This window comes from Manis javanica, chromosome 12 (genome assembly GCF_040802235.1).
Source record: "Manis javanica isolate MJ-LG chromosome 12, MJ_LKY, whole genome shotgun sequence".
Lineage (NCBI taxonomy): Eukaryota > Metazoa > Chordata > Mammalia > Pholidota > Manidae > Manis > Manis javanica.
In genome coordinates, this window is record NC_133167.1 from 24,534,329 (window position 1) to 24,559,447 (window position 25,119).

General features: G+C 33.5%; 1 protein-coding gene across 8 annotated transcripts in view; it reads left to right on the top strand.

The window, feature by feature from the left end:
• KANSL1L (KAT8 regulatory NSL complex subunit 1 like) overlaps positions 1-25,119 on the top strand; it is a 117,470-nt gene that overhangs the window by 46,235 nt on the left and 46,116 nt on the right. For 5 of the 8 annotated variants that reach the window (XM_073218161.1, XM_073218160.1, XM_073218164.1 and 2 more), the window contains exon 6: positions 10,050-10,254. The exons of 1 other annotated variant lie outside the window; for it this stretch is intronic. In XM_073218161.1, coding sequence (XP_073074262.1) covers positions 10,050-10,254 — 205 coding nt within the window. The remainder of the gene's footprint in view (positions 1-10,049; positions 10,255-25,119) is intronic. 2 more of the 8 variants (XM_073218165.1, XM_073218166.1) reach the window with 2 other exon arrangements.

A 25,119-nucleotide genomic window follows, 5' to 3' on the forward strand; every position in this document is an offset into this window, starting at 1 on the left:
TTTAAAAAGTGCTTTTAAGTGGCCTGAGTTTTGATCAGGATTTCAGGGCCTTATGTAGGGCCTTATAGGCCAGCCATTACTGAAGCATTCATCATACAGGTACTAGAAGTCACAGAGGTACCATCTATTTCTCCATCATACCTCTTGGAAAGATACAAAGTTGCTTTTCTGCCTTTGGTCTACCTAGGTTGTATGGGACCCTGTAATTAAATCAAGCACTTTAAAATTTAGGGTAAACATACTGTTGGTTTTTTTTTAATTACATAAAACATACTTCCCCAAAAGACCATCCTGAGATATTTAACTGCCTGCTCTAAAAAAAAAGTTTTAATTTTTGTGTATTTAATCAATTATAGTGCTTTTTAAAAATAATTTACTGGTTTTAGGTTAACTTTTAGTTATTGGAGTACATACACTTTTTCATATTCTTTTTGTTTTAAATATTTTGTGACGTTGGGCAAGTCATTAATCTTTTTTACATCTCACTTCTTTATCTTTCAATTTACTGGGACACATATTTTCTAAAGTAGTTTCTAGTGCTAATATTCTTCAATTAAGTGTTTATTTTTTAAGAATTCCATTTTTTTCAAACAAGTGAACAATAAAAACATTAAAGTTTCAATATAGCCTAAAATGTGTATATATTTTTGTAACATCATTATTATGGTTTGCTTTGATTGGATAATTTGTTAAATCGAGATATAGTGATTAGAGAGAATTACTTTTACTTAACATGTTTTAGTAACTTTAAAGCATAATCTAGAAGTTACTATGGAAAAAGGTAACCAAGAGAGTGGGAGGAATGAGGACTCTATTCAAAGTGACAAAACTTAAATAAACCATTCGAGACATATTTAATTAAAATTTATTACACATTGCCTTTCTTGGATGATACTGAACTTAATTCAGTTTTTCTTCGATTATTCAGGCTCATCACTATGACTACATCCTCAGGACTTGTTAAGATTAATAGCTGTATATCTGTAAAATAATTAACTTAATGGTCAAGAAATACCAACACAGTGACCTCAGTGTACCAAGCATTGGATTGGGCACTGGGGATACAGTGTTGAACAAAACAGATATGGTCTCTACCCTGATGGTAAAGAATCGAGTTGGGGAAAATACCATCAACCAAATAATCACACAAATAAATGTATAATTTTAAACCCTGATCAAGCGTTTATGAAGCAAACCCATTACTAAGAATATCGCTTTGGAACCAGACAGATCTGAAATCAGTACCAATTCTCCTCTTAGCATTGTAAATCTTGGACAACTTTCTAAAACAGTCTGCTTCCTAAATTACTGTGAGGATCAGATGAGATAATGAGTGATACTATTTGGTAGTTTTCTTTTTCTATTATTTATTATCTGCCTTCCTGGATGAGAATAGAAAGCTCCATGAAAACAGGGATTTTTAAAATAATCTGTCTTATTAACTGCTGTTTTCCTAGCATTTAGATCAGTGAGAGTCACATCATGGGCACAAAAAGAGTATTTGTTAAATAAATGAAATTTGCTTCAGGATTGTTTGTAGTAATCATTACTTCATGAAAAATATTTTGTATTTTATTTTTCTCCTATAGTCAAATTGATCATTTTTAGTTGTTACTCTCATGACTGTCTCTTATAGTTCTGCTTCCTCTCACCAAATTAACTCTAGACTAGAAAATCAGATAACCAAAGTAGAAGTGTCTGTACTTTAGTAAAAATATTTTCTAGTAAAAGAGGTTTCTCTAAATAGTAACAGAAATGCATGGATTTACTGAGATCTCTTTTTTGATGATTTAAAAGGATTTTGTGATTTCATCTGTGTTCTGTACACTTTTGGGACTGCCAGATAAGTCATAAATGAAGTGTTGTAATTCTTCTAGTAAAGCATACTCATTCTAGCTTTATATCACAGTATATCATAAATTTTGTATATAATTAGGTTAGAGGAATTTTAAAATTTGAATTTTAAAGTTTGGATACCCATTCTGTATATTAATTTTTAATGGACCACATAGAATTTATTATTTGATGTAATTTTTTAAAAGTATTTAAGGTCATTTTAATAATATCGTAGCGATAAGTTATCACAAAATGTTAAAGTAGATTCACCTGGTTAGTTATTTTCCAAGTCACCTGTTTGCCAACTTGTTATTCACTGATTCCTAGCCCCCATCTCTTGTTAAATGACAGTATCTCCCAGAAGTCAAAGAATTGGTTTTTTTTTTTAGCTTTATTAATCTTGGCAGCAAGGTCTAAGATGAGTCACCAGGAACTGGACTAAAAAGATTGAATCTTCAAACAAACGAAGCATGACATTTTATCATCATAGAGATAGTTACTGGTTTTTAGATATCATACTCTAAAATGAAGATGAAATATTATAAATGGATCCTTGTTTACCCCATGGGGTATTATCTCTGTGAAAGTGAAATTCTTGAAATAATGTCTAGATTTTTTATTGCTGTTGTTTGTTTTTTTAATGAGTCCCAGAATATTACATGAAATTAAATTCCAATCAATCTTGCCATGCTGTTTATTTTGACTAATGGTAATTATCTCAAGTGTAGTCATTCTTTCTGATTGGCTATCATAATTGAAAAACTGCAGTTAAACTGGCAAAATAATCACATAAAAAGTAATGCTTTTGCCCGAGTAATATTTTTATATATAGTCACTTCTCAGTTATGAGATAACATTATTAGCAGCATATTCCAGGTTGAATTTTTAAACATAATATTGGGGTCCTATGAATGAAATTAATTATTGTATTATCTAGATGTATAATATTAATAGGGAGATAAAACTTCCCCTGCTGTATTTTTAAAGTAATGTGAATAGGAATTATTTTCTTTTGTAAAAACCTTACTTTTCCGTGTTACCTCTTTTAACGTAAGTCTAGAATCTAATGTTATAGTGAATGTTTAATAAATTGTGATATAATCACTGGGTGAGTATCATGTAACTACTAAAAATAAAGTGTGTAGAAAGTATGTAATCATATGCCTATTTTGGAATGTTAAGAGGAAAAATTACAATACCAAAATAATTATACAGTATGATTTCATAGAAAAGATGTGAAGTGTATAAATCAAAATTTTAATGAAAGCTATATTTGTGTTTAGATGTTGGGATTTCAAAAAGTATTTTAGCTTTCTTTTTTAAACTGTTTCAATTTCCAAATTTCTCTTTTAAAATGAAAAGTAGTAATTAGTAAAATAGAAAGTCTGAATTTCAAATTTGATTTCATATTTCAGAAAAACAGCTCAGAGATTACATTGGAGAATCTGAACTGTCTCTCCCAAACTATAGTTTAGCTAGAAATGTTTGACAACTTTATTTCCCAATTCCCAGACAACTGTGACTATCATACTGGCTTTCTTTTTAGTCTCTTTGCCTTTATTTTTTAAAAAGTCCCACTGAAGCTGAAGAGGTAAGAATAGCAGAGAGCACTGCAGTAGTCAGTCTGTTTTCTCTTTACCTCTTAGTATGGAAAACTTTGTCATAGAAACATAGTAAAGTGAATCCATATATTCCCAGCTTTAATAGTTTTCAAAACTTTGCAACTCATTTTAGCTGTTTTCCTTCCTGCCACTTTTTTCCCTCGGATTTTTTAAAAGGAAATTATATTAATTGTTGTTTCAACTGTAAAAACATCTGCATATTTCTTTGATAAGCTGTTTTTTAAACATGTCCACCATGTTATTATCTGTTATTTATTATTATAATACTAGCCATAATTTGTTTCTATCATGAAATTCTCTATCCATATTCAGGTTTCCCAGTTGTCTCAAAATAAATCTTTTTATGATTAATTTGTTAGAATCAGGATCCAAACAAAATCCGTGTTATGCCTCTTAAGTCTCATATTCTCAAATAGCCATTTAAAAATGTACTAGAAGTCCCTAATACAAAAAAAAAGTACTAATTTTTAGATGATGTTTCATTTCTTCTTATAAAAATAGTACAAGGTCAAAAAAAATAGTACAAGCTCATTGTAGGAAAATTAGAAAATTCACAAAATACTAAAAGAAAGTGGAAATCACATTGCTCAGAGATAGTTACTTCTTATCATTTTTATACATTATTTTCATAGTTGAGATTTTTTGGAAGCAACTTTATATCTTACTGCAATAATGTATCTGAAGGTTTTTCTACTTAAAATATCTTTTCTATTTTAATGGCTGCATTAAGATGTACCTTAATTTTTTTAGAATAGGTGTGTACCTTAACTTTTTTTAGAGAGATCACATCTAATAAACAATGCTGTTTTACATTGTGCTTCAACAAATTTTCTTGTTGTAAGAGTTGAAGTGACTTGTATTTTTGAGTAAGGGTGTAACACCCAGAGTAGGAGAAATGGCCTGATCAAGGCATTGTTTTCTCTTTACCATGTAATGCCTGGACCTTGATGCATTGGCCACTTGAGAGAGGTGTTTACTTTTGCTATTTGGAGGATAAGTAATACCCCTAATGGGCCACTTTAGTAAGTTTATGTAAATCCTATTTTATATAATTTATTTAACAGTGGTTATTGTCATCTTAAATGTCACTGAGTGATCTGAGTATGTGGTGTGTTCATTTCTGCACACAATACCAAGGGAAAAGAAGATAGTAAATTCAACTGTTAATTAGGATTTAGGGCATCAGGGAAAGTTTGGAAAAGGTTGCTACTTATCTTAGCTGCTGTAGGTCAAATTACTTAAAAACTCCAGCTGGTGAAAAGGAGAGACTTGAAATAGATATCAGAAGTCATGCAAAAATAGCAATTCTTAGGTACGTATTTTTTATGTGTGTATTCGTTTCCTAGGGCTATCATAACAAATCACTACAACTGGGTAGCTTAAAAATAACACAGATTTATTCCTTCACAGTTCTGAAAGGTAAAAGTTCAAAATCAAGGTGTCAGGCAGGCCATGTTCTCGCTGAAGGGTCTAGGGAACCCTTTCCTTTGCCTAGCTTCTAGTTGCTGGCAGTCCTTGGAGTTCTTTGGCATACAGATATCTCTCCTATCTCTGCCTGTCTAAACATGGCCTTCTTTCCTAGTTGGGTCTCTTCTGTCTCTGTGTCTCTTATAAGGACATCAGTGATGAGATGGTCTAGTATGATTTCATTTTATCTAATTACATCGGCAGAGACTATTCCAAATAAGGTCACATTGTGAGGTTCCTTGTAGATGTAAATTTTGTGAGGACACTATTCAACCCAGTATAGTGAGCGTGGATATTTGTGTATATGACAGTGTATGGGAAACTACGGAGGCTATCTCAGTCTCTTTAAGAATGTACATTTTAACTCTTATTGTTGATTTTAACTTTTTGTTAAGTGTGTTTAGTATGAAAATGGGTAAGTTGTAGGAGAAATACTGATTTTTAAAATTCAGTATTGAATAATTATTCTCTGCTATTCCTTGAGAATAAAAAATAAAAATAACCTCCTGAAGTGTTGTTACACTTTTATGGTTCTAGCATTCTAAATTTGTACAAGGCCCAAAAGTTTTTTATTTATAAAAGTATTTGAGCAGAGCATTGTAATGTTTATTCCATTCCTAAGAACACAGTTTAGATCAAGCAAGAGGTTACTTAATACTTGAATAATTTGCTAGACTGTCTTTCACTGGATATATAGCGCAAATAAGATTGAAATTCAACTATTCTTCCACATCCATCTACCATTATCTCAACTATCAAGATGGCACCAAGAAGTTAGCTAATTTATGCCCTCATATCTATAGATTGTTCTGTTTATTAATTATAGAAGTATATAATATTTGCAGAAATTTCTTTTGGTAGTGATTTATAGTAAAATATCAGGTAAAAAATTAGTTCACTCTGGGCCTTTGATTTCCAAAATAACCAAGAGTATGAAATACATTATTTAAAAAATTCACTTGAAGTTTTTCATTCATACTCTGTAAAAGCAAATTGAATGCATATTATCATCCATACTATCTTAGCTGCTAAGATTTTCTAGGGTAATAATAGAAAAGTAGTAATTTCAGAAAGCCACTAAACTATTAGATAAACACTGCTAATAAAATGTGATCTCAAGACTTCCTGATTATTTTCTTAGATAAATCAGTATTTTGCACTTTTTAGATTAGAAATTTTTTTAGAGTTGAATCAAATCAAAACATCTTGTAGCTCTGTATCTGCTTATTATTTTTAGAAATTCATGGTGGCATACTTGATCATAAGATAAAATAAGATACATCATATCTTACTTTAAAAACTAACTTTTGTAAACCAAATACAGATTTAGAATGGAACTCAAGGAAGTATAAATATGTAATCTTTCTAAAAGCTCTCTGTTTAGAGCTTCTTTTTGGCCTTTAGGCTAAAATATTCAATGTTTACTCATTCACTAAACTAATCATTTAGATGTAGTATGTGTTATACATGCACTATACAAAGCACAGAACTGGAATGATAAACCTGACAATATATATGTATATATTTCTCCTTTCAACTTATTGAGCATCTACTGTGTGCAAGGTACAATAGCAGAAACTTCTGACACAAGGGTAAACAAAATGGACAGTCTTTGCTGTCTAAACTCTTACAGTTTGAAAGGGAGACAAACATTAAATCAGATAACCAGACAAATAAATGTAAAATTATCACCATGAAAAATGCTGTGAAGAAAAGATGAACAGTGCTAGTAGAGCTCATAAGAGGATTCGACCTCGTTTTTGTAGAGACTACAAAGGGACTTAGAGACTTCCCTTAGGAATTGACTTCTGAACTGAGAACCAAATGATTATTGGAAATTATATAGGTGAAGGAGGATGTGAGAATATTCCAGTAAGCAGAAATAACATAATAGGTCATGTACCATAGAAAGTTTAAGTTAAATGAAATAAAAAGAGGCAGTGTGGCTGGAACACAAGGAACAAGAGGGAGTGTGATGCAAGATGAGGTAGGAGAGCACTGGCCAGGGCCAGACCAGTCATGACCTTTTACATTAAGAATTTAAGTCTTTTTCTGAAGAGCAGTGGGAAGGCTTTGAGAAATGTTAAGCAGTGTGGGGATGGCAGGAAAGGGTATGACAAGATCACATTTATTTTCTCAAAGAGTTAATGTTAGAAGGGACTAGAGGGGAAAAAGTGTGAATGAGGGGTGACCAGTTATTGGGCTATTGGAGTAATCCTGGCACGAAATAGCTTGGATTAGGTGAGAAGCAGTGGGAATAGAGAAAGGTGTAAGCCTAAAAACCCACCCTCACTGCTCTCCCTCCTCAGTTATTTAACTCATTTTGAAAACAAACTATGCTGTCTGTAACACAAAGGATCTAGGCTATCCCTCGGGGGATGTTTTATTGTCTCTGAGCAAAAGCGTCCAGTTTGGAATCTAAAAATGTATAATTTGTTGCCTCACCGGTACTGTTCCGCTTGTAAGCTTGCTGTTTCAGAAGTCCAATGATAATTACACATTGATATTTATTGATAATTGTCTTGATAATAATAATACAGTACTCGACAGTGGCCCATTGCATCCTCAGTTTCTGGGGCTATTCTTTCGGGGGATGTTTTACCTGCAAATCAGTGGGAACATAGAGCCTTGTCTCTTATCGAAATGTTTTTTCCCTCTTGGGTATTCTCATTCTACTCTTCCTTCTCCTCCTCCTATTATTATGGCCTCTTTGTTTTAAGAATGTCATGTGATGATGATGCCTTATATTGGCTTATCAATGATATCTTTGTCCTAAGTTCATGTTTTACATAATACTAATTACATAGATATTCTATTATTATCTCCTGAGGAAAAAGCCTTAGGTTACAGTTACGTGAACAGGGTCGTATTGTCTTCGAAAGAATTTCCTCATAATTTCCCTCCTGTTCTGCTTTCCACTGAGGTTTGTTGATTGATCCACTCTTCGGTGTAAAACACTGCAAAATGTGAATTTCAGTGATTTGCAATACCTTTACAACAATCTCATCAAGTATTTACAGAAGTGGTGTATGTACCAGATTAGCTTTGGTGAAAGTAATATCGTTACACATTAATTAGTAGTGAAATAAGTAGATTTCACATCTTTCAATTTCAGTAAATTACCCCATTTATTTGGGAAGGATAAGTTTTGATGACACTTTATAAGGATTTTTATTAGAAGTCATCTAAGAATGTATTTATTGTCTACAGCTGAGAACTAAAGAAAAAGAATAAAACTAAACTTTTTTCCTATGAAAATGTGTCAGCCACTCTAGAAACTTGAAAATACATCATTCAGTGAAAAAATGACAAACTTTAAACCAACCTCTGAGCCTTTAAATAATTCAAAAGCCTTGTGCTATCATTTAGTAAGAAAACGGTGGCTCACTTTCTTGAGAGCTAAACCTCCCGTGAGGAGGGCTCATTAACAACTAGAGCTTAAATAGAGAGAAGAGTTAGTTGACTGTGCTTCAGGCTCCTAGAATAAAAGCCCTTCATTTTCTCTAGACATTACCCAAGCAATATCTCTTTTAAGGAGATAATATAGTCTGCTTAAAGATGTTCCTGACTTTTTGGATGAAGCACATCTTTTGTCCTGGATCTACTCTTACCTTCCTGGAGCCTAGCTCTCCTGACTTGATCACTTCTAATACCAACTACCTTCTGAAGCCTGTCTTCTTCCTGATCTTGACTCACTTCTGTCCCAGCTACCTGACCTGAACAGTGCCTAACTTGATATTGGCTATCACTTGTTTTCTTCTAACTCTTGACATTGTAGTCTTCCTCCATGGCTGGTTTCTCAAGAGCAGACTGTTACTTAGTACTGAAACACTTAAAGTTTTTCACGGTAATATATATGATATGTCATGAAAAGTAACATCAGGATATGCGACTAGACCTGTTAATTTGAGAGTAGCGTTATATCTTAAATGTTACTCAGATAGAAGATCTTTAGAATTTTAATTAATTGGACTGAACACATTCTTGACTAAAGTTGTCTGAAGAGTAAAGTTAATATGTAAAAAATGAAATACTTATTATCAGCTCTTCTCCCTATATTGGTCTGGCCAGTAAGACATACTCACGTATTTTTTTAATGTATGGTAGTCACCAAATTCCATATTTAATTATTCTCTTCGGTTTCACCAGCATAAGCCATTCAGGTCCCTTTTTGAATTACTTGCTTTAGCTAAGTAATATTTGCTAATAGAATATTTTAAAGCAGACATAAATATAATTCAAAGCTAATGATATTGCTATAGAAAAACCGGATCTTACATTTACTATTAAACACCAATGCTACTTGAACCAAACCGCACATTTAGAATGTATACTGGCAGTATTACATGTAGCAGATTCACTTGTTGATATTAGAATAGTAAATTGACTAGCTTCTGCCTGTATAAGGTGGAAATGGGTACATGATAGTGCCTAAAAAGCTTAATTTTATAATTTACTGGTGTAAAATGAAGTTTATGTGGCAATGAACATTAACTGCCCCAGATGTTCTAGTGTATTAAAATATTTAAATAGAATGTTAAAAAGTTAATGTGAAGAATAATTATAAAATTAATATGTGTAGTTTGTGTGATCTGTTTCATTATTTAGTTGTGGCTTCTGTATCATCACAAATTTAAAAACAATTTCCTAAAATATGGTAGGATTGCATCTTTGTTTTAGAATTCATTAAAATGGTGTATCATGCCTATTTAAGAGCAACTAATGATGCAATGAGGTGTTAGCCCTTTCTGAACCTATAATCCTATGATGTTACCCATATGCAAAAAGAATTTGATGTAAATAGAACACTTGTAAATATGCACAAGTTAGTAATTTACAATGAGCATTTACATTGCACTAGTGAATTCATGTGAACACTTTAATGTATGGAATATTTGTTTTGCAATAGAAGTAGAGAAAATAGAAGTAGACATTTTCACATCTTGAATATGTAATTCTCCATTACTATCAATTCTTTCACCATTTATTAACCACAGAATTGACTAAAATTTATACTCTGCTGTCATAATAGATCAAGGCAATTTACATTTAGTTTTCTTTGTCTTTTTTGTTTGTTTGTTTGTTTTATTCCCTCCACTCCCCAATTATTTCATGGCATTTCAGTGCTTCAGAGAATTTAGATGAGCTCTCTTCTTCCAGTAGCTGGTTACTTAACCAGAAGCACAATAAGAAAAGGAGAAAAGACAGGACAAGATTGAAAACTCCATCTTTGACTATCACGAGTACAGCAGCTCGAACAAGGCCACTTCAGAGTTTCCACAAACGAAAACTCTACAGATTGAGCCCTACTTTTTATTGGACTCCACAGGTAAGGTTGCCTTTGGAAAAACATGAACAAAGAGTTTACCATCAATATATTTCATGTACGAGAGGATATGGATTATACACAGTTATAGAATAATTACATCTAGAAAGCTTTAAATAGTTTATAAGTGATATAATAGGTATTGACAATATATTAAGTGGGATTTAATAATTTTTTTGACATAGTGTATTCTGAAACTTCTCACATCTCCATTTTTAATAAATCCACTGTTATGCTTAATTTAAAAGTAAATTATCAAGGAGATTTTAAGATTTTACTGGTAAGGGTAATAAGGAAAACAGAAGTGTACCATGTACTTGTCTTTCACTTAGTAAAGAAAAAACAAGAGAAAATCTGCACAGCTACATGTTATTTTGGAGAAAATGACATTGCTCTCCTTTTTAGGTTTGATAGAGCACTCCTTTTCCTTTTCCTAGGATATAAGCACAGCAATTTTATATGTCCATGCCTACACTTTTACAAATAAAATACACTTCATTAAAAGCATTTGTTTTGAAAGGTGTATTTTTCATTTTTTAGTAAAACGTTAGGTAAACATTTTTCAGTGTATGCCTAAACAAACTGTGACGATGGGCAAAATAAGTTATCTCTAGTTTTTGTTGTATGATACAATTTTTTTCATACTTTTCCTATTACATTTTTGAATAATATGTTAAAGAAAAGAAATTCCCCTTGATGCTATCATTAAATATTGTTTCTGATTATTACTGCATTAACTGTTTTAAATATATCTGTATAAAAATCAAAATGCTTTGTTTCATTGGGAACCAATTTTAAGTTTGCTTTGATAGGATCTAGTTATAAAGAGGAATGTGGATTATGACAAATTACCTTTTATTAGTAGATTGATTTTTATCATTTAGTAGTTTAGATATTAGTATGCCCTCTTGACTTGAAAATATTTTTTAAAAATTAAGTTTGTTTCAGAATTTTAAGAAATTTTAGATAATTAATTAGCCTAATGGAAAAATATTTTACTTAAAGTTTTTATATATGAAATCATATTTAATGATTTTTATCTAAATTTGTCACAAGCAATAGATAAATAATATTTTTAAATTGATTTTTTAATTTCATAGTTATAAATAGAACTATCTAAAATATTTTATATACAAAAATGCCATGGTATTCTGACTGGAAATGATCTGTTTGAATAATTTAAGAAATTTGTTAGATGTTACTGATACAGGGAGAAACAAGTGTGAGATTATTGTTACTGGTAGACCTTATAATTTTTCATGTCCCAGTTACAATGGTAAGCATTTTAAGTACATTATTTAATCCTCAAACATTCTAACTGTGAGCTATTAATCCCCCCTTTAGATGCAGAAATTCAGATTTAAGGAAATTAATTTGTTCAACATCACATAGTTAGTAAGCCATAAGTCTGATTCCAGAGCCCATGTTCTTACCCATGACAATTGGTAACAAAAGTAAATCAAATCTTTTGTGTGCTTGAAATCAGTAAAAACAGCACATCTGGGGACTGGGAAAGGGGCTTTGATGGGCTTTGAAAGATAAAGAGAATTTTGAAAGAGTATGGGGAAGATAAACCATTTTAAGTGAATAGTTGGAACTGGGATGAAAAAAATTATGGAGAATAGCAAATTCCCCTTATCTAATCTGCAAATTTCCAGGATAATTGCTACTTACCATTTTTGACTTAGTAAATGTTGTTTTTCTCAGGAAGCCTTCATTGACATCCCCACTATGAGATATATATTGATACAATACCCTGTGTTGTAATAACAATCCATTATTTTGTAATAATCATTTATTTTTCTGTCTTCTCATTACAAGTTTATAGAAAACAGGGTCTGTATATTTTTAAACCTACAAGGTCTTGAACAGTAATTGTATAATAGTATATGTTTGATAAATAATTGTTTAATGTGTGACAGAATTAATGTAATGGAACAAAAGAAGATGCTTAAAAGGCAGTGGAGAATAAGAACTTATGACTGTGTGTGTGTGTGTGTTTCCTCAGTTTACCTTGTGAAATGGTCTAGAATAGTAATGTCCAATAGAACTTTCTGTAATGATGGAAATGTTCTATAAATGTTTGTGCTGGCCAATATGGTAGCTACTAAATATATGTGCTCTTGAGCACATGAAATATGGCTAGTGTAACTGAGGGACTGAATTTTTAATTTATTTTGATTAGTTTTGATTCAAATAGCCATGTGTGACTAATGGCTACCAAATAGGATATGAGAGGTCTAGACTCAGACTTACCCTGATAGCAGTGTATACACCTGATACTCACTCTTGTTTTTTAATGTCATTTCCTGCTGAAAGGAGCCAGGGATCTTTGGAGAAATGGTTAATCTCTGGGACTGGGGAACAGAGGTATAAGATGAGCCTGGAACATTTAAATGTTAGCAGATACCAAAGGAAGTATTTTTTAAAAAATGATGGGGGCATGTCAGAAAAACCCAGGAGTTTGAAGAGGCTCTCACTGGCCAAATCTGGGGCTTTTTGAGCATCAGAATAAATAAAGATAGTAATGAGCCACTGAAAAAGTAAGAATCCATGAGTCTGCACTGTTCACAGAATGATGGAGAGAGACATAAAAAAGGGAAAGGGAGGGCTTTTCCATATGGTAGAGTGCTGAGTAATAAATGTGGTATAAGCATTATAATTAGAGAATCATTGCAGTAATCATAGTAAGGATTTATTAGGCAAGAATCATCAGTGGTGAAATATTTGAGGTTAGGATCGAGAAGCTTGATGAGGAGTTGCATATTTGTATGGTTTTAACTGTAGGGTGGGGAACTAGACAATAACCTTGTCTGAGTGATCAAAACTAACAATGCCTATGAGAAGGGTATAATATCACTTGTAGTACTCTGGCCAGGAATGCATAACCTGAATTTAATTATATGGAAACATTCAGACAAACCCAAAGTCAGAAATATATTATGAAATCACAACTGGCCAATACAGTGTATTCTTTAAATGTCAATGTAGTGGAAACCAGGAAAGGCTAAGGTAACTATTTTAGATTGAAAGAGAGACTAAAAAGATAAATGACAATTAATATATGATTCAGACCAGAGGAAAAAAATTGTTGGGACAGTTGAGGAAACTGGGCTATTTATGGTAGATTATGTAAAAATATTTCATCAATATTGAATTTCCTGAATGTGGTAACATTTGCAGTTATGTGAGAAAATATCCCTTAGTCTAGGAAATACACATACATAAATGGTGTAATGTGACATATTAAGGAGTAAACATGCTAAGGCATGCATTTTATACAATAAATTAACTCCTGTGTATCCAGAATAGTACCTAACATCCTTGGCAGCATTGAGAAATAATTATTTAAATCATTTTCTTTAGCACTTAATTCTCTAATAGAATACTCATTGAGAAAAGCTTATATAAGGCAATGGGAGAGGTGGGAGTCTACCTGCTACTAGTTAGTATATAGTAGGTGGTAGGCTGGGTATCACTTGCATTGCAACAACTACATGTATAAATTTTACTGGAAACATCTTCATACTATTAAAGACGTTAGCAGGACTTAAGGTTTCAGCTCCAACATGTAAAGAACTTGAAAGTTGTACTCCTGTCCTTACACGAAAAAGGGGAACAAAGTGAAAATCAATGCTTTTTCATGGACTCATCAAAGAATTGAGATTGCAGGGCAATTGCCATCCTGATATATGCAGAAACAGGCAAATCCAGAGAGTCACAGCTAAGTGGCCATAAACTAAGTGGTAGGAATACTTAAATGGTAAATTTGATGAATTGCTTGGGGATGAATGTAGACTAGCTTAAAAGTGAAAATTTCTGGGAACTACAGCCTTAGGTAGGCCACACACATTCCTGGAATTTATTTCCAGGCACCCCACTAGGTTCTTGGAATGAAGAACCAAGAGAAATCCCTAGTGGCTGTGGTATGGAAGGGGAGGGGTAACCTTTATGAAATAAACCCAGAACATTTTCTTTGATAAGATTTTTCACAGGCAAAGATTTTACCAGAGCCTTATTTGACCTGGGATAGAAACGTTTCTTCCACTCCTGCCTGCTATAGTCTTTCTGTCTCACCTGAGATGGATTTGGGATAGAAAATGAGAAACACTCATTTTCTGTTAATGTTAGGTATTAAAATCACAGACCAGGGACACAGACCCACTAAAAGACTGAGTACTAATCATAAGATTATAGCAGATTATGCTACTATAGTAGATATGCTTCCTCTCCCTGACACTTTCCTATCACACCAACAGGACAGTAGTACAGTAACAGTGGGTTATAGCTACAAAGTATAGACTTTTCTGAGAAGGAGTACTTAAGGAAGTCAGAAGTTAACAGCGGAGACAAAAACAAGGACACTAGAGGAATTTGAGGCCTTTGGCACCTACAACTATGGCAGACACAGCCCAACTCTTAATCATATTAATGTAACACCTCACAATAAAGGCCTTTTTACATCCAGTCCTGTTGCCTGGTCTATCATGTACAGCTTTCAACAAAAAATTAGAAGGTTTGCTAGGAAGAACACACTCTGAAGAGTCAGGGGAACCATCAGAACAAAGTTCAAATATGACAGATGTTGTATTCTCTTAAGTACCTATGATTAATATGTTAAATTCTTTAATGGGTAAAGTAGAAGACATGCAAGAACAGATGGTAAATGTAAACCAAGAGATGGAAATTCTAAAGAAGAATCAAAAGTAAATGCGAGAAATTAAAACTGTAACCTAAATGAAACATGCCTTTTGTGGACTCATTATTAGATTGGACATTGCTGAAGAAAAAATCAGCAAGATTGGATAGGTCAATAGAAGCCTCACAAACTGAAATGCACAGCGAAAAGATAATGAACAAAACAGAACAGCACATCCAAGAACTTTGGGGAAATTTCAAATGTTGTTTCAGATGTGTAATTGGAATACCAAGAGGAGGAAAAAAAGAGAATGGAGGAGAAAAAATATTTGAAATAACAATACATGAGAATTTTCCAAAGTTAATGACAAGCACCAAACCTCATATCCAGGAAACTCAAGCAGGCGAACATTAAGCAGGATAAATACCAAAAAATAAGTACTTAGGCATAATATTTTCACACTGCAGAAGACCAAACACAGAGAAAATCTTGCAAAAATGCAGAGAGAAAAACATCTTACCTATAGAAGAACAACAGTGAGAATTATAGCTGACTACTCAGTGGAAACCATGCAAACAAAAAGAGTGAAATGAAATATACAAAGTGCTGAAAGAAAAAACAGCTGTAGTGGGCACAATTGCATCCCCCTCACAAAATATGTGCCTTAACTCCTGGTACCTATGAATGTGATGTTATGAGTTGAATTGTTTTTTTTTAAAATTTTTTATTAAGGTATTATTGATAAACACTCTTATGAAGTTTTCACATGAAAAAGCAATGTGGTTATTACATTTTTTTTTTGAGAGGGCATCTCTCATATTTATTGATCAAATGGTTGTTAACAACAATAAAATTCTGTATAGGGGACTCAATGCACAATCATTAATCAACCCCAAGCCTAATTCTCAACAGTCTCCAATCTTCTGAAGCATAACAAACAAGTTCTTACATGGTGAACAAATTCTTACATAGTGAATAAGTTCTTACATGGTGAACAGTGCAAGGGCAGTCATACCACAGAAACTTTTGGTTTTGATCACACATCATGAACTATAAACATTGAATTGTGTTTTTAAAAACTCATATTGAAAGCCCAACTGCTAATACCTCAAAATTTGGGCTTATTTGGAAATAGGCTTGTTGCACATGTAACTAGTTATGATGAAGTGATTAGAATGGGTCCTAATCCAGTATGACTGGTGTCCTTATAAAAAGAGAAATTTAGACATACACATAGGGTGAATTACCATGTGAAGATAAAGGCTGAGATCAGTTATTCTTCTTCAACCCAAGGAAAACTAAGGATTGGCAGCAAAAAACAAGCTGAGGAAGAGAGAGAGAACAGATTCTTCCTCTCAGTCCTCAAAAGAAACTGATTCTGCTGACACTTTAATCTGACTTCTAACCTCAAGCCGTATGAAGTAGTAAATTTCTATTATTTAATCCCCCACAATTGTGGTACTTTGTTATCATAGACCTAGCAAACTATTACGATAACCTTATTTGGAAATATGGTCATTGTAGATATAATTAAGTTAAGGATCTTGAGATAAGATCATTTTGAATTTAGGATAGTCCCTAAGTCCAGTGACTGATATCCTTATAAGAGAAAGGAGAGGGAGATTTGAGACAGACAGAACAAGGCTATGTGATGACAAGCAGAGATTGAAGTTATGCTACCACAAACCAAGGAGCACCACAAGGTAACAGAGGCTGAAAGAGGCAAGGACTGATTTCCCCTGAGAGCCTTCAAAAAGAGCACGACCCTACTGACACTTGTTTTGGACTTCTGGCCTCCAGAACTGAGAGAAAATAAATTTCTGTGGTTTCAATACACCCAATTTGTGGCAATTTTTTTTGTGGCATCCCTGGGAAAGTAATATAGACTTTTATACCAGGAAGGAGAGTACTACTTTAACAAATATCTAAAATTGTGGAAGTGACTTTGAAATTTGGTAATTGGTAGAGGCTGAAAGAGTTTTGAGGTGTCTAATAAAAAAACCTAGATTCCAGTGAGAGGTCAGAAGAAAGGAGGGTGGACGACAAAGGTGCTGTCATGTTGGAGGATGTATATATTGGCATGAACTGAATGTTACAAGAAATAAGAACATTCAAGGTGCTTCTGATGAAATTTGAGAAGGGAATGTTACTAGAATATAGAAAAATGTGGTGCTTGTTATGAAGTGGTAGAAAACTTGGATGAATTATATCCTACTGTTGTGTGGGAAGTAGAACTTGTAAGCTTTGAACCTTGAATATTTAGCTGAGGAAATTATCAAGCAAAGTGTAGAATATACAGTCTGGTTGTTCCTTCCTGTTTATAGTAAAACATAGAAGAAGAAACAGATAAATCAAGGAAGGAATTGTTAAGCAAAAAGAAATCAGTACTTTTTAATTTGGGAAATTCTCATCCTATTGCAAAAAATGATAGAGCATGCTCTGGAGAAAATTCAGAGCCGGACAAACTTTTGCTAGAGAGATTACTGAGATCCAATCTACTACCTTAGCAGAAGTCAGGTTAGAGACTATTCAGAAAAGATTTGAGAAGAGCCCTTTTGTCTAATGACATGGATCCTCTTGACATACAGGAGAGACCCATGAGGTTTTGAGAATATCGAATCAACGGAAACACTACCAGCTTAGATTGAAAGGGGCAGAAACTGGACAAAATGAAAGAAAGTTGTTGGCCCCCTAAAATTTTACAGGGGAAATTGGCTGGTAGAGCTACTCAGCTATAAACATGTACTACTCTTCAAGAAAAAGGAAGATGAATCATAGACCTAAAAGTGAAAGGAATACAATAAATACAATAAAGCTAGAAGATAACGTAGAATATTTTCATGTCTTTGGAGTCGCCAACTCCTTCAACAGGACACAAACTGCATTAATCATAAAAGAACAAATTATACTTCATTAAAATTGTGATCCTATTTACAGTAAAGACAGCATTAAGAAAGTCAGTATATATACTGATTAACAGATTTTGTATCCTGAACATATATATATACATTACTCATCAAGAAAATGCTGTTAAAACTACAATGAGATATCACTACATATGTCTGTCCTTAAAATCCAGCAATTTCACTCTTAGGAACTTAACCAGGAGAAATGAATACATTTGTACAAAATGGACTTGTGTAAGAACAGTCATAACAGCTTTACTCATAAAAGTCCCAAGCAGAAAGCATCTAAATATCCATCAGCAAGAGACTTGTTGGTATACACATACTGAATTAAAAGGACTGGCTACTGAGAGAAAAACATAGATGTATTTCCCAGACATTACGTTAAGTGAAAGAAAAGAATGCATACTCTATGATAAATATAAACAAAACTTATCGGTGGTGATAGAAATTAGAATTGTGATTACTTCAGTATGTGGGGTGGGGCTGACCAGGAAAGGGTGTAACCAAGGTTTCTGGGTTGTTGGGACTACTTCATACCTTGCTCATGGTGGTGGTTACATTTTTACATAATGTAAAAATTAATCATGTTTATTTTCACAATAGAAGTGTGCATATATCCCATACTATGCATTCAGCGTTAGCTCATCCTTCTTATTTTGGTCATCTATTGTTAAAGAATAAACCACCCCAAAATTTAGTGGTTTAAAGCAATTTGTTGTTATCTATTATTATTCTGTGAATTGCCTGAACAGTTCTTCTTCAGTCTTGCCTAAGGTCTCTCATACAGCTTCAGTAAAATGGTGAGTGGGGTTGCAGTCATCAGGACTCTAATTGTGCTGGAATACCTGGCCTGGACTTCTTTCTGACTTCGTTTAGTCTCCGGGCCTTCCTGTGCAGTGTCTCCACATGGTTTCTTTAGCACTGTAGTTTTACATGGTGACCCATGCTCTCAAAAATGTAAATATGAAAGCTGCCAATTCTTCTCAAAGCTTAAGCCTAAAATGGGACTAAGTACCACAGTCCATCCTCTGGTTCCCACTTAACTGACATCTCTCATATGTAAAAACCACTTAACTGCTTCCACAGAAGACCCCTGATGCCTCATCCCATTACCTCATTAGACTCCGGTTTAATGTCTTACATTATATCATCTAAATCACACCCAGGTACCTAAATTGAGACTTTTTAAATGTGGCTTTTTAGATGTGGACCTTTGGGTGTAGTTCCTCAAGTATGGTTCCTCTGGGTTGAAAACTTGTGAACTAATGTTACTGGTTATTTGCTCTACACATACCAAAATATAATAGTGAGACAGGAGTAATCAGAATAGATTCTCTGCTCAGGTAGGGGGAATTAGGAGGAATATAGCAGTTCTAAAATATACAGTTATACATAGGTTGTATGTTTGTTGATGTGGACTTGTTCCTGTGTAGCTGTTAGCTTTGCCCTGTAGTATGTTGGCTGCATTTTCTAAGTCACCTTTCTTTTCCACAAAAAAGAGCCGCTTTTTGCATATGTGTTAGTTTTCTCAGCATTATTTGCTGACTGAAGCAGGCTGAGAATCACTGAAGCACACCTTTAAGATTCTTAGATTCTGTAAAACCCTCTCATCTTGATAGCAGAATATATGATCATGCCTCAAACCTTCCTAAGGTCTTAACAAAGAATATTTCAGTCTCATTCTTATGACACTGAGGCCATGGTTTTACTGGCAGTTCTCTGAATTTGATCTTTGCACTGATATAATTTCCTACTGTGTGAACCTTTTGCTGTCTGGAGTGGCAGGAAGCAAGACACAGTCTTATTTTTTATCCCTGTAAATCTTGGCTCTGTATTTCCACTAAATTCTGCTTATAAACTTCACAGCAACTTTTTAAGCTTATCCTACTCTATCCGTAACCTACCATAGGCAGTTAAATGAAACCAACTGCACTTTGAACATCCTGCTTATTAGAAACTACCTTACCCAGATCCACTAAATCATTACGTACCCTTTTTATCCACCACATTTCTACAGGCAACTGTTACACAACTTGTTCTGCCAGAGCAAGATGAAGAAAATAAGGATGTAAGGATTAGAATAATTGCCTAGAATCATTATTTACAGAGGTTGTGATCCCTTTTTTACTGGAAAATTAGTAAAAAGCATAAATTAGTATACACTTTTACTTGATTTTTCCCTTTGTACAATACTGATCTCTAATGAGAATGTCAAGTAATAAAAGCTAATATTTATTAGGCAGCTGTCGTGTGCAAGGTACTGTTTTAACTTTCTTTACATGTATTTCTTGTATATGGGGAAACTGAGGGACAAAGTGGAAAGGAAAGATGCACATATTTGGCATTATTTAAATAAATATAAGAATAGGTTTGTAGTTTTTAAGTGTTAATTCTGAGTCTTAACACTACTTCTTTCATGAGCTTGAGTGAAACATCAGATTTGAATCTTTTGTGAATTTTCTCAGACTGTTTCTTCCTATGAAAATCTCAGCCCATAGCAGCAGTTGTTAAAACTCCATGTAGTTGCTAAAGCTATTTTCATTTTTTTGGCTTTCTTAATCTTCTAGCTGAATCACAACTCTTGCTGTCTAGGGCTACTTACTTATTCATTATTAAGACACTTAGTTTATTCTTTGAGAATCTATGCCTTTTTATGCTTGGTGTGTAATATTGCTTGATCTACCTAAAATATTTCCTGACTCTACTTTTAGAGTCAGGAAAATGCATTGGCAAGTATAGATAAGACATGAATATGTTCTCCAGAGTAATATTCTAGTATTAATCTTAAAGTGTAAATGTGACTATAAGATTTCCTTCAGGTACAGTTTCATTTACAATTAAGAATTCCAGAAAAAATGTTTATTCATCCAAAATATGCTTTTTCAGCCCCTTCCTGATGAGAGTATCAATCACCATATAACCTTAGGTCTTACCTCGTTGGTGTCTCGGCCTTAGATAGTGGGAGCCACATCGACTAACTCCTGGCAAGGGGAGTTTTCTAATCCACGGGTACAAGAGGACAGAGGCTTCTGGCATCCATGGTTAGAATTCTGGGGATGAGTTTCTATAGGAACAGGTTGTGTGCAACTGGGCATACAAGTAGTTTTTATAGGATGCTAATCATAGAGATACTTCTGTTTTAAGTTCGAATAGAGATTTTATTGTAAGGTTGTAGTTAAGAAAAATAAATGAGCCAGAATGTGCTAAGAAATTGATTCAGTCACTTAGATCAGAGTTATTTGATATGAAATTAATAAAAGTGATGGTTTGGCTGGGAGTACAGAAAGGAGGTGAGAAAAAGCCTGGAGTTGTATTTGATCATGCTCCCAACCACCTTCCTGTATTTTGTGATTATTTCTTTCCTATACTTGCAGCCCCTGAGTATAAATTGTAAATCGCTGTACTATAAGTATCAAGACATGGCCTGGGCAAAAATTGTAAATATATGAAACCTTATTTGTAGGACCCCCAGCTTGTCTCTCATTGTCACTCTTCCCGCATCGTGGCTGCCATCTCCTCTAGTATCTAGTCCTCTGATGTAAGCTTCCTGCTTATTCACAGTATTCCTTAAGTTCCCTAGCTGTTTTTTCCCCTCTCCTTGCTTTTATACAAACATAAACTATATTGTCTCTAGGTGGCCCTGACAATCTCTGGTAAACTATTTGCCAGTGATACTATCACTCTGAAGAATGCCATTTCATTTTGAAAAGTCCTACAGAGGAAATGAATTAAATATAAAATAGCTCCATTAGGGCTACAGAATACTGGGTAGGAAATCACTTTGAGCAATATAATTTTTTTTGTTATTCACAAATTTTCACATGTAATCTAAGAGCCACTTCAGAAATATTTATAACAGCTATAGTAGACCTAACATATTTATGAGGTAATATGTATAATTAATAAATATTATAACCTTATGAAATAAGGAAGAGCTGTTCCTATTTTAAATTCTGTTCTGTGTTCTTTTATATATCTCCCAAGGCAAATCTGCAAGAGTAGTGTTTCTGGGCATTCGATAGTCAATCTCATCATTGCTGTTTCATAGATTACCATATCATAAGGTTGGTGGTTTAATAAAATAATCCAATTATATGTTAAGGTATATATAATAAAAATTCTATTTTAAAATTGTCATTTGCTTTTGAAAATTGAAATGATTTGGTTTGTAAACTTTATGTGTATGCAGGTTACTTATGTGAGCAAATAAAAACTTTAAAGAAAAATAAAGACATGGTCTTCAAGAAATAGAAATTCCTGTTGGGGAAACAAGGCATAAACGTGGAAATTAAAATGCCACACAAGAGGTAAATATAGGCAACCTGGATAATATTTTCTACATTGAAGGAAGGGAGAAGTAAAATTTGAATTGAGGTAACAAATAATGACTCTTAAATAGAAAATAGGTAAATACCATGATGTAGGAGGTATCTAATTAAATTAACAAGAGATGACTTAAGGGCCTGAATTCTTACTCTTCTGGGAAGCCAACTCTTCATCTTTTATGCCATGCTGTCTTCATTTCCACCTGTGGGAGTATCTGCTCTATACAGAATTATCTTGGTTGAGAATTTCCTCATTTACTTCAACAATTCTGTACTTCAGGGACTTTTATGGGTTGACTTGAAGAAATAAACTTAATAGCATGTATAACATTATTTCTTTTAGAAAATATGATTTATGTAATTATAGATAAATTTGAAAGATAATCAAATTGTAAAGAGCCCAAAAATTATTTCTTATGGAGAAGCAGCATGTCTTAGTGGTTTCATGCTTGGGTTCTAGAAGATATTATTTGGGTTAAAATATTAGTTCTGCTTAATAATAGTGTTTAGTATTGTGCAAATCACCCACTGGCTTGTTTTCTCCACCTATAAAAGTAGGGCTACCTTCGCATGGCTTAATACAGCTAGAGGGTCAGTTGAGCTGGAAGAAGTTAGCCTCACCTACTTACCCAGCATGTAGTGCTAACTACTGGTCAAGACTTAATTTTCCTTGTGGCCTCTCATCCTGCAATAGCTGCTAGAACGGCTTCCTTACCTGGCACTGTAGGACAGACCTCTTGAGGCCTAGGCCCTGGGTTTCAGTAACATTTCTACTGCATTGTACAGGTCAAAGCAAGTCACATGACTGGCCCAGATTCAAGGGGATGGAGAAGTTAGGCTCCACCTCTAAGAGAGAGTTGCAGCAAATGGGGCATACATACATACAGAGATGGGAGGAAACTGTTACCAGTAAGCACTTGAGGTCTACTTTTGGTAAGGGGGGTGGGTAACCCCTCAATTAAGACAGCTGAATCAGTGAAAAAGAGAAAACAATGGGGTTACCTTACAAAGTTGTACCTTAAGTACATTTAAAATGTACTTAGCCCAATGCCTAGCATATAAATCCTCATTAAATGTGGATTTGATATGATTAGAGAAAAACTTTAAAGAGGAGGGGAGGAAGAGTCACCAATAATTTTGGTGTTGCTGAATCCATCTTGTAAAATGCCCAAGTCCTATGGTAACACATGAGGGATTAAGTAGCAGTAGAACATGAGCCAAATCTGGTTCTCAGCATCATGTGATTCATGTAAGCGTTACTGTGGAGTGAAACATACCTTTCAAAACACACAAAAACAAACCTTAAGTCATTTCCTTTAAACTTGCATAATCTTATGTGTGTTTTCTTTATAGCCCATTCTCCTTATGTGGTATATTATTTCAAGCCACTGAGGAAAGAATGGCAAATATTCCCTGTCTCTCTTGCCTACTGCAGTTGATTGGTAGTGGCTATTGGTTGTCTGGCTCTGAGAAAGATTTTGACATCTGGGCGTAAATGCAATGACTGATTATCAGTGTTTGCCACAACTAAGAGAAAGACTGGTAGCAGAAATTGTATATTTTTTTCCATTCCTGTACTAAGGTATGTCATTATGTCAATATTAATCTGTTAAATGACTAACTTTCTTACCATATTTCTAGAATGTAATATATAACTATATAAATGAATGCAGCCCTTTATTGTTTGTAGATCACTTGCATGTAGGGTTAAGGAGTTGCATAGCAAATGGAAACAATATATCTTTAGTTTCTTAAAAATCTTAGGGAAACAAGCCAGTACTATTTTGCAAAGTGCTTAATAATGTTTATCCAAAAACATCTTTTGATGAAATGTTAAATCTTGGAGTAGCTTTGTTTTCATTCATAATATTTTTGGCAAAGAACCTCAAAGTGTAAGTTACCTGATTTTTTTTTTAACCATTTAAAACATTTCTAAGGAATGAAACATTTTTTTCATTATTTAAAGTATTTTTTTTTTGGCCCACAACACACATTCTTAGCATTCCTGTATGCTTTATTCTATTTTTGCCTCTCCTCTAGAAGAGCTTTGTATATGTAACCTGTCCCGCAGATTCCTTTGAAATTAAAAATACATTTTCCTTTTCATGGCTACAGTGGAGTCCTTACAAAGGTCAAAATATTTAAATTACCTAATAAATACAAGATACCTAGTTTCAGTAATGTAATGTAAATTAGAAATGTGACTTTTAACAGAATATCTTCAGAACAAAAAGATATATGTCTTATAATAGTAGTATCCTGCTGTTTCAGTTGAAGACTTTACCTGACATCTATTTACTCTGCCGCAACTCTGCGGCTGTGGTGCTCCTGTACTCCGCCACTTAGATCAGTGCTGTTGTCCATAAGCCTTATATAGTAATTTTCCATCTTTATTGCTCAGACACTGTGGTGCTTACTGGATTCTGTTTATATTTCCCAGCTCATTGCCTGTGCAATATCAACTTTCCCTTTCTTAAAAATAGAAGACTGAATTATACAGAGTGGTAGTGTGTCCTGCTAAAAATACACATTTTTCTAAAAATAACAGTGGTGAAAAAAAAAAGAGCAACTTTATGTTCTTCAATTTGAAAATGTATATGAGATGAACAAAGTCCTTAAAGATATGTAGCATATCAAAGTTGAATAAGAAGAATTAGTAAAGCTGAATAGTTTATAACCATTGAAGAAATTGAATCCATAATTAAAATTCTTCTCACAAGAAAATTTGAGATTCAGATGACTTCACTGAACATCAAATGCTACTGAATAATCAAGCAAAATATAATTCCAACTTTATGCAAACTTAAAAGGAAGAAATTCATTCTAGCATACTCTATATAAACAACTAGCAAGGACATTTTTAAAAAGGAAAAATTTTGGGTTGATCATTCTGAACAGAGATGCAGAAATTCTAAGAAAAAAAACAGTAATATATAAAAAGAATATGACATCTTGATAAAAGTTGGCATATAAATGCATGATTCATTTAACATTA